Source organism: Fukomys damarensis, unplaced genomic scaffold (genome assembly GCF_012274545.1).
Source record: "Fukomys damarensis isolate Sample0158 unplaced genomic scaffold, DMR_v1.0_HiC HiC_scaffold_17, whole genome shotgun sequence".
Lineage (NCBI taxonomy): Eukaryota > Metazoa > Chordata > Mammalia > Rodentia > Bathyergidae > Fukomys > Fukomys damarensis.
Genome location: NW_022900929.1, coordinates 24,656,377 through 24,667,040, shown reverse-complemented (window position 1 = coordinate 24,667,040; position 10,664 = coordinate 24,656,377). Strand labels below are relative to the sequence as shown.

Here is a 10,664-nt window from a genome sequence, read left to right as displayed (position 1 = left end):
AAGGCGGCTGTGGGGGTGGCAGCTCAGACCAGGCCCAGGTGGGTGATGGTGCTCAGTCTTCGGGCTTGGCACCTCCTCCAGACACCCACTGGAGACCTGACCACATGTAGCTTCCAGGTGGATGCTCCAGGCGGATGCCCCACCAGAGGAACACAAATCAGCCCTGATGCTGATAACCAATCACCCTGGTTGTGGCGGATCACAACAGGTGTGCTTCATCCTAGGCAGCTGCAGGCACCTGTGTCTGGATCTTCCTTAGAGGCCAACACTCCCACCTGCCAGCCTGATATCCAGACCTGCCCCTTCCCTGGACCTGTCCCCAGCCTGCTAACATGCCCATCTAAGCTCCTTCCAAACCCTTTGGAGCAGGGGTAGAAGGCAGCCAGGATGGGCCCTGCCCTCATGAAGCCAATCCCAGAGAGACAGAGCACACAAGGGAACAGAATGTGAAGTGACAGTTACCAGTGCCCCCTACAGGCCTGAGCGGGAACCACAGGCCCACAAGCAGGCTCACCCCACCCCTGCATCTGCCCAGCCAGACTCCGTTCATCCCCCTTCCTGGAGTTAGTACCATTTAGTGCACAGATGAAACCCAAAGCTCTCTGCTGGTAATGCCAGCGCCAGCTCCGAACTGGCCTCAGGAGCCTGCAGGAGGCAGGAGTGTGCCCTTCAGCATCTACAGGAGCCGCTCAGAGTTTATAGCTTCATTTTCCCAAAAATACACCTTTGGGGGGGCCTCAAATTCTTTGCAAAATTCACAACAGACATGAATTTGGATGTTCCCCACCCTTCCACCATCCCTCAGTTCCTCCTGGGAACTTAGTGTAAAAATGACCAGTCTTCTCAGCCCCAGGTCCTCTTAGGGCATCTTCTCCAGCAGCTGCAGTTCTGATGCAAGTGAGGGTGATGGTTCGGCCTCCACGGGCTACGTCACATGACTGCACAGCACGAGTTTTGTTTCCGGGCCTTGAAAGAAACAAAGATGAGCTGAAGGGGCTGAGGTGGCCAGGTTACATCTTCAGCAGGCATCAGGTGTGGCAGCCAGCAAGGGGGACAGACAGACGGACAGAGAAGCCAGAACCAGATGGAGGGCCAGAGACACAGGAGACTCATGGACTCAGGGGGCTACCTGTAACAGTGCCCCCACATGCCCCAAACACTATGTGGGATCCTCACCCCCATTAATACTACCAGCAGTGGGTAACTCCCGTTCAGAATGCAAACTGGACTGGCTGGCTACCTTAGCGCCCCCACTCCTGTCTCCTGCCTACCCTGGAGGCCGCTCTCCCAGAGAACAGCCAAGGTCCCTGCTCACATCTGCAGGTGCAGCTGTTCCGCCCTCTAGTGACCCCACCAGGCTCTGTCCCTCCAAGAGGCACACAGTGTGGGCAGAATGGGGTATCTGTCTCCACTGCCACCTGAACACAGGCCAAGAGCCCATTAGAGAAGGTGCAGCCAAGTAGAAGCCATCCAGACCCTCGGATGAGGAGGCTCCTCAGGAAGGTGTACTGCTGGAATTTTAGACACAGGACTAACTGCTCAGCCAGCAGAGGAGTGGGGACAAATGCCTGTGCTCAGACCGGAAACAGCGTGAATTGGGGCAATGGTGGCCACAGGGCAGATGGTACCTCAGTGGATGTGAACTAATCCTGGGGTGGGGTGGGCTGGGGGGCACTTGCCTTGGGCTCCCTTGCTCCCAGGAGTGGAACCCCAATCTACCTTGATGAAATAAAATAAACTAAGGGGACCAGCTAGAGGGAAGGGATGCCCTGGAGGGCTGGGCCACAGCTACTCACAGTTTTATAGAAGGCTTTCGACTGCGTTCCCAGGACTTCCGATTTGGACACCAAGTCATCAAGCTTCTCACCTCGCTCCAGCAGAGACTCCATGGTGTTGTGCTGGACAAAAGACAGAAGGACAAGTGACTGCTGTCCAGAGCTCCTCGTGGAGGCTCAGGGGCCAGGAACGCCCCTCTCCTAGCCTCCCCTCTAACACAGATACCACCTCTCAGCTAAGGACTGGGCCAAGAGCGGCAGGACCTGGCAGTATTCCCACAGGGACACAGAGAAGACCCCTGGAAACTGTCCCCTGCAGACTCAGATGAGCCCATCTGGAAAAGGTCGTGCATATTCACATTTACACGGTACTCCTTGGCACATGCATGCTGTGTGTGTGTGTGTGTGTGTGTGCGTGTACGCACACACACGTGCAGTTGGGGTCCACAGGAGGAAACCAGAGCTGGGCACTATGGCTGGGCTGGGCTGGGCTGCACAGTGACCTCTGGAAGTTCATGTCCACCCAGAGCCAGAGGGCCAGAGACACAGGAGATTCACAGCCTTGAGGAGCACTGCCTGTCACAGTGCCCCCACATGCCCCCAGTGTTATGTGGTATCCTCACCTCCATTAATGCTACCAGAGTGGGTAACTCCCATTCAGAATGTGGTATCAAAAAAAAAAAAAGAAAGAATCAAAGAGAGAGAGAGAGACTGAGAGTGAAGGTGGGGTGGAGGGAGTGGCTAGGGCTCCAGAAAAGGAACTGGATTCAATCTTTAGTACATACTGCAAAAAGGTACAAACACCGGATCTCATACAGATACTCACTAGTGACTTTTAAAGTTGATTACATTTGGGCATGACTGGTTGAACTTATATCAAAATAAATTTTAACTCCTTTGTCATTTTAAAATATGGCTCCAATCCAGAACAACAGGATGGGCACATACAGCAAGTCACATTCCCACTAGGTGGCACTGCTGTGGGACAGGCCCTGCTTCCCTAATTGAAAGCACAGCACTGCACTTGGGAAGCCCTACCAGAAGGGCACAGGATGGAGGGCCTCAGAGAAGCCAGTGGCCCCTTCCCTCCCTAGACCACGCCAGAAGGAGATGAAGCCTCAGCAGGGTGTACTTTACCCCTGCACACAGCTATGCAACTGGGGGCCAAAGTAAAGGCCGGGGGGAGTCGGGGAGGAAGGCAGGACCCAAGTGCGTGTCAAAAGTGCAGCAAGACACCACAGTAAAGCCCATACTCTGTACAGTTATGATGCACTAGTGAAAAATCAACTGAACACAAAGTCAGCTGGATTAAACTCTAGAAACCAATCCAGATTTTACAATGGCAGCTACAGTGGTGCTGATGGACATGGCTCATCTGCTCTCCAGTGGAAAAGTGTCCTTTTTCGACGGCAGCTGAGTGGGAAACCTGCAGACTCGACCTCAGCAGTAAGAAAAGCCCAATGGGTTATGGAAGACAGAGATGCCCAAGGCTGCAGTCCTCAGCATGAGGTTCAGAAAGCCACCGCCATGGCTTTGGCTGCTGTTTCTAAAATACAGACTCCAGGTCCCACAGAGGAGGTGCCAGCCCAGGAGATGAAGTGATAGAGTAGACATGGCACAGGGAGCGGCTCAGGAAGACTCTGGGCACCACACGCTGGCCAGGGAGCTACACAGACACGTAGTGACGGTACAGTGACAGCACAGTGACCCGCAGAAAGGCCTGAGCAGGGCACTGTACACAAGCTGTGTGGCAAAGGGTATGCAAGACTGAGGGGGGTGCACTTTATCTAGGGAGGCAGGGACTGCTGAAGACTTCTAGAAGGGTAACAAGTTGATGGCTCATGATTTGTGGACAATGGGAAAGAAGGAGCCAGGTGCAAAGGCCGCAAAACCAGAATTGAAAGGCAAAAGGGGGAAAAACAAAAGAAAAGGAAAAAGGTAAGGCAGCCATTCCAAATCAAATTTCACATAAAAACACAGGTTCTCCCCAGCACTCTGGGAGACTGAGGCAGGAAAATCACAAGTTTGAGCCCAGCCTGGCCAACTTAGTGACTTAGTAAGATCTTGTCTCAAAATTAAAAGGGTGAAGAGATATGGAAGCAGCTCAGTGCAAAAGCCCTAGGTTCAGTTCCCAGCACACACACATAAAAGCAAGCTCCAGCTCAACTGAAAATAGGCCTGTGCTATGGAATCCAGCTGCCTGTGAGTGCAGTGCTTCCGTCTGCCTCCTCTGACCCAGACACTGCAGGGCTGAGAGTGGCTCTCAAGGCACCACACTGGCAAGGTAGCCTTGCGAGCCAACCTCAAGGCCAACCTCGGGGCCTCGTGACTACTTGACAGTGAGGAGCCAGTTCCCAGCCTGGTCCCCGCCAGGGGCACTAGCTGGCGGGGACTCAGCCACAGGCACATCCACCTGCCCCTCAGTTCTTGTCCCACTCTCCACCTTCCCACTCACCAGAATGATCTTGGTCTCGTCTAGCTCAGCTTGCACTTTACTCATGGGGTCAGCTTCTCGGGGGTTCTAGAAAGAGCCAAAAGAACAGTCAGGACTGAAGCAGCCACCTGGAAACAAACTCAAACGAGGGACTGGACCAGCATCTGAGGGTCTTGTTTCAACACTAGGGAACTCTCCTGCCTGCCTGGCGCTGGGCTCAGCCGGAAGCAGGTCCTGTTTTTCAGCGGAAGGCTTGAGAGACTAGGTCACCAGACCCAACTTGTCCAGTGTGGGCCTTCCCAGGTCCACATAGCTCCATCCTGCAGTTTTCAAACCTACCTGGTATCTACTGAGGTGATCCTCCAGGGCCGAGTAATGGATAGTGGCAGGCGATCCTACAGGCCAATCTATCCTGTCGACCTTCTGGGAAAATTCATCTAGGACCTGTAAAACAATGGAGTCCCCAGTAGCCCCCAACCTGTGCTCCCCAGCACCCAGCGGGTTCCCCCTGTGCCCCTGACCCCAAGTGAGTCTCCCTGAATACCGAGAGCCCAAGAAAAAGCCAATGGCAAAGGGAGAGTCAGGTATACAGCTCCTCTTCCCAAAGGTCCCTTGTCATTAAAATATACCCTAAGTATGTAGGAAGCAAAAGTGAAGCATGCCCAGGCTGGAATGAACTTCACCTGAGGAACGATAAAGGTATTTGCATTTTAAATGACATTTTCTGCTGGGGATTTAGCTCAGTGGTTCTGCTGCCTGCCTCACAAGCCCAAGGACCGAGTTCAATCCCTGGTACCAAAAATAAATAAATAAATAAATCGAATGACAGACTTCCCAGGAAAATGGTACTGGTCTTGTATTTTTCCAAAGTAATTTTTCAGAAAGGGGAGCCTAGGTACTTAGGATTTAAGCAACCACTGATTTCATGTGCCTGGAAATAAGTGTCTTAGTGCTGTGGGGGATAAGATGAGGCTTCTGTCTTCACATGTATAATGAGCACCACACAAAGAAATTAAAGTATGGGTGTAGTGGTACACATCTACAATCCCAGCACTCTAGGAAGTTGAGACAGGAGATCACAAGTTCAAGCCCAGTCCGGGCAATTTAGCGACTTAGTGAGACCCTGTCTCAAAACATAAAAAAAAAAAAGAGGGCTGGGGATTTATTAGCTCAGTGGCACAGAGCCTGCTTGGCAAGCATGAGATCCTGAGTTTGATTTCCTGAACCAAAAAAATAAAATAAAATAAAAATAAAAAAGGAGCCAGGGAGGAAGCTCAGTGCAAAAGCCCTGGAGTTCAATCCCCAGTGCTGGGAAAAACCAAACAAATAAAGTATGCTCAGGTGCTAAGCTCCATGAGCAATACTAGGGAGAGAGCTGCAGTGACTGCAGGAGCAACACAAAGAGTGAGGAACCCTGGGAAGGAGGCCAGGAGGGCAACACCTTGTGAACTCAAGGCACAACAGGGCCTGTGTAGAGGGGAGGTGCTGCAGCCCAGCGGCTGGCCACCGGGAGACAGGGCAGAGTCGGCACAGACAGGGAGCCTGAGGAGGGAGCCCGACCGTCTCTGGATAAGTGCAGGGCAGAGGACTTGGAGCAGTCATCCTTGCGCTTGGCACTGTCCACGATGTCTGCCCTCGCCATCCTCGGCCAGTGCAGCCAAACCTCACACCCACCTTCTCCAGCAAGGAAAAGGCCACCCGGGATGGATATTCGCTGTCCGCAATGACCACACCCGCAAGAGCATCGTTCCTGACGTAGACATGGCACAGATACTCTACGGAGACAAGAGGCCAACATGAGGGCTTCAGACAGCTTTTAATCCCCCACGCCAAGGCATCACAAAGCTGGGCCCTGCTCTGTGGGTCAAACCAAGCCTGCTGAAGCTCCACAGTTCTGGGCGGGGTGTGGGACAGGCCACGGTGCAGCTCCCTGTGCCACACTTGGTGCTCAGCCAACTGCTTAGGACCAGCAATGCCCAGGCCTGGTGTACGCAGCCAAAGTCGGAAAGAGAAATCAAGGTGGGGAAACACCCAGGTGCATGTCCAGGTCAGGCCTGACTGCATCTTGATGATTCACAGCCCTCTGGGGCTCTGTGTTGCTCCCAAACTGAGGGAACCCCAGACAAGCATCCTCTACTAAAAACAAAAACCAAAGCCTTTCAGAGTTGCCTGGAGGCAGAAAATGACCTCCCTGGGCTTCAGTCTCTTGAGCCATGGCAACACTGCTCAGCTTGCTCTAGCTGCTGGGTGGAGCCGTCTGGAGAAAATTCATAACTGCTGGCTGAAGTCTCCATCATCACTGCACTGATACCATCGTGATCCAGAGGTATGGTTTAGCCAGGTGTGCTGGCACATGCTTCTAATCCCAGCATTTCGGGAGGCTGAGGCAGGAATGCAAGTTCAAGCCCAACTTGGACAACTTAGCAAGACTCTGTCTCAAAATTTTAAGAAATAAAACAAGGGCTGAGGACGCAGCTGAGTGCAAAAGCCCTGGGTTCAATCGCCAGTATCACAGTAAGTGTGCTTTGTACAGGGCCTTCTGTAAAACAGTCACTCTCCAGGACTGCTGAGCATCGACATCTGGAAAGGACGCGGGGATGACAGATTAAGAAAAACATAAGGACTACAGTGTGTGAATGTGAACCTTCTTATCCTTATGGATCTGGCCCAGAAGACTCGGTGCTCAACAACAGATAAACAAAACAGGCAGGAAAGTCAGTGAGCCCCTAAAGTCAGACAGGGGCAGGGATTGATAAGAACAGATGAACAGAGGATGGAGAATTATTGTGTGCTCTCTATATTTTCTGCACCTTCCCAAGTAAGCAAAATTCAAACACAGGGTTGAAGCGCACACATCCTACAGTCTGAGAGGAAGTGACAGAGAACACAGAAATGTTCCCAATTCAGTTTTACCTCTGTGATACTCGCAGCACAAGGACCCCACATGGCGTAATGTTCGATACTGGCTGCCATGTAACTGACCCTCTGCCAGCGATTTAGTAACTCCACATTAAGTGACATGAGGTCAGCCCACATGTGAGGTGGTCTCTGTTTTTGCCTGAAATTCATGTAACTCTTTCCTAATCTGTGTAATTTACAAGTCTAAAATAAATGCTTACAAGCTGTAACACAAAATTTGACTTAGGGAAGAAGAAAAAACAGTGAATTTTCAGATCTCTGGTTAAAAAATCAAAGGGGCACAGAATGCAGTGTCACCTGGCTGGAAGGCTTTTCTAGGGCTTTGGGGGTATGAAAGCTGCTTATTGATCTGAGTGAGTCAGACCCTCATCTGAAGTGAGTCCAAACTTGGGAGGAAATTGTACCCAGGAAGCTTAGAATTCAACAGAGGGCACAGAATTCTGCACAAACAGGAAAAGGAGGAGGAGGGAGGAGAACGAGCTAGCAGAGGGTAGGGTCCATGTCACACGGCTGGCATGTGCTACTGTGGCATGGACACCAGACAGCACACACCTGGACCTGCAGAGCCTCTTACCTTGCTGTTTGACAGAAGCTCTGCTGCCTTTTGCCGAGCGCTCCACAATCAGTTGACTTGTGAAGGTCATGAATTCCTGAACACTAAGAAACACAACACACACTTATTACATTCTTCTGTCACCTTGTCCCCAACACAGTAGAAAGTGACCTCTAAGCTTACAAGTTAAAGAGATATTGCCTCTTGGATTTATTCCCATCCTTTCCAACCTCAGTAACAAATATGAAAATGGACACAAATGCAGAGAATGTGAACCATCACCACCACTTACGTCACGCCTGTCTGACACCTAGCTCACAAAAACAACCCACTTGCAGACTTCTGGAGAATTTCTTGAGGCAACAGTTAATTTAACAGTTGGTCAGAGTGGAAAAGTAGAAGGCAGCTCAAGGCCCTACTAATTTCCAAGAAACAAACAAACAAACATAAAATACACTAGAAAAACACTAGTGGCAAATACTGCTGGGCAGCTCTATACCAGTTACTGCTGTGGCCACATGACAGACCTTGGCAATGCCACATGCTGCTGCAGTGAGTGCCAGCTCAGGACAAGCCCAAAGCATTCTGGAAGGAAGGCAAAGAGACAGACTGGCCAAGACAAGGAAGAGCAGTTTGTACAAAGGCGGAGAAGGAGGAAAAGGTGCATCATGGGCCCCAGAGATCTGGCCAAATGGAATGGTCACTGGAGATGGTCCGGCCAGAATGGGTGCTAGGAAAGATTCTCTAACTGGGAATGCAATACAAAGGGCAGCAAGGGCCATCAAACAGGGTCCTCAACTAGGAATCCAAGCAGGGATCCCACAGAGCCACTCAAGGATGAAAACTGACTCTGGGAACCCAGCTCCACACTCAGCAGGTGTCCAGCATTTTCTCACTGTGCCTCATTGGTGAATCAAGTCCAGTGTGACGATTAAATGAATTAATACATGGACAATGCCTGGTACATAGTATTACTAGCTATTATAAATGAACTAGATCAAAACAGTCATAGGAAAGAAGAAAATAATCTTAGAAAAGTTAAGTCCTCAAATAAGGAGAAACTTGCACAACTAAAAAGATACAGCAGTTAGAGGCAGACTGGACTTGGACAAAGGAAGACACTAACCGTATCTGTACATATAAGGACCAAAAGAGGTGGGAAACTATTCAAAGGTTTCAAGCTTTTGGGCTGAGAACCATGGGGCATGAAGGATGGAAGTGAGGTGGTCTCATGAGAAACTGAGCTCAGCTGGAACAGTGGTGTTTTAAGTAGATACACCCACTTCCTGTTGTAGTTGTCAAGTCACCTGAGACTAGGGCAGGAATTCCAAAGAATCGAGGTGTAAGTCCTACAGAGAAATCTCTGAGAATGTGCAGTATAAATGGAAAAAGAAAAAAAACAAGAACAAAGTTGGCACCAAAAATTCCAATCAGAAAAAGGCCATAACATAAAAGCAGAGACTAGAGGCCATGCCAAGCACAGGGAAGAATCAAGAACTACAAGAAAGAGCCAAAAGATGATGCAGCAGTTCCATTTCTGGATATATGACAAAGAAAACTGTAAGCAGGGTCTTAAAGAGTTGTTTGTACACTTGAATTCATAGTAGCCTTATTTGTAATAGCTAGAATGTGGAAGTAAGCTAAGTGTATATTGGCAGATGCACGGAAAAGCAAAATGCAGTATATACATACCATGAAATATTATCCAGCCACAAAAAGGATGTTCTGATACACTGATCAACAAAGATGGACACTGGGGTAGTACGCTAAGTAAAATAACCCAGACACACAAAAAATACTCTATGATTCCACTTATCTAAGTTTCCTTGACAGAATGGTGGGCAGTTACCAGGGAATAGGGGAGGGAAGAGGGAGTTAGCATTTAATGGATACAGAGTCTCAGTTTTAAATGGTTAATAAGGTAAATTCCTTAGGTATATTTTACCACAATGAAAGAAAGAAAAAAAGGAACCAAGTTTCAACAAAGTAACACAAATTATTTTAGATCCAGGTAGCAAAGTATTCTAATGAAGGACTAACAGAAGCCCTGAAGCAATGAAAACCGAAAACAGATTCCACCAAACTTTGAGACAAGAAGACCACGGATACCTTAAGGGATCCTTTCCCTTTTGGGCCATGGGGTAGGTGCAACACACAGCTTCCTGTAATTCAGTGTCTGAAACATTTAAAAGTCCTTAAGCTTTACAGATCTGAATCGTTCCAGGACTTCGGTGTTAAGAATCCTTTTGTGTCACCAGTGCCAGCCACTAAAAAGCATACAGTCTGGGTTTCAATCTTAGCTCCTTGTGGTATAACCTCACGGAACCTCAGTGACTTCACCCATTAAAAAACAAACAAAAACAAAAACAAACAAACAAAAAACCCCACCAAGCTCTCTCATACTGAAGAAGACTCTCATACTGGGAAGATCCATGAGGAAAAACAAAGATGGATCTCAACACACAGCACCCGGGGTCGGATTCAACAGATGGATGCGAGGTGTTGGCTTAAAACGTACATTCCTGGGACGCACCCTACCAGCTAGCTCAGGACATATGGGCGTAAACCCTGGGAGTCTGCACTACCTCAAAACTCCCTTTTAATCTTTACAGGATAGAAATTTGAAACACTCTGATAGGAGGACAATATTCTAGGACGGCATAAGTCTTTTATGAAGGGATGCTGGATGATTCCCACGGGTCCGGTCTGAGAATCGAGGAGACACGACCCGACCCCAGGTTCAGACTCCGGCCCCAGACTCGACCCTTCCTCCGCGACCCCGGCCACAGCCCGCTCACCTGGACCTCTGGAAGAAGCTGAAGGAGGACACATCGTACGCGGCTTGGAGCAGCACTGCCTTAGGCTCGCTTTTGTACAGGACGCTGAGGCTGTACAGCTTCATGGCTCCGTCCCGGGCAGCCCAACCGCTTGGCGCGGCTCAGCTTCGAAGCCAGCACAGCAGCCGGCTGGCGACTGGGCCGCG

At 49.9% G+C, this 10,664-nt stretch overlaps 1 protein-coding gene across 1 annotated transcript; it reads right to left on the bottom strand.

Moving 5' to 3' along the window:
• Positions 1-689: 689 nt before the first annotated feature.
• On the bottom strand, positions 690-10,658 carry Ykt6 (YKT6 v-SNARE homolog). Its single transcript, XM_010624938.1, has 7 exons — positions 10,480-10,658; positions 7,703-7,785; positions 5,884-5,984; positions 4,549-4,653; positions 4,231-4,296; positions 1,797-1,898; positions 690-966 (listed from the first exon to the last, which is right to left on the bottom strand). Exons 1-7 carry the CDS (start codon positions 10,581-10,583, stop codon positions 931-933), a joined length of 597 nt encoding a protein of 198 aa, XP_010623240.1. The 5' UTR covers positions 10,584-10,658; the 3' UTR covers positions 690-930.
• Positions 10,659-10,664: the final 6 nt, after the last annotated feature.

Excerpts from the sequence above, each read along its gene's own strand:
- Ykt6 (XM_010624938.1), bottom strand. The coding sequence starts at position 10,583 with ATGAAGCTGTACAGCCTCAGCGTCCTGTACAAAAGCGAGCCTAAGGCA. Across the intron at positions 7,786-10,479 it reads AGCTTCTTCCAGAGGTCCAG|TGTTCAGGAATTCATGACCT; the intron begins GTGAGCGGGCTG and ends TGTGTTTCTTAG. Across the intron at positions 967-1,796 it reads CGAAAGCCTTCTATAAAACT|GCCCGGAAACAAAACTCGTG; the intron begins GTGAGTAGCTGT and ends GTTTCTTTCAAG.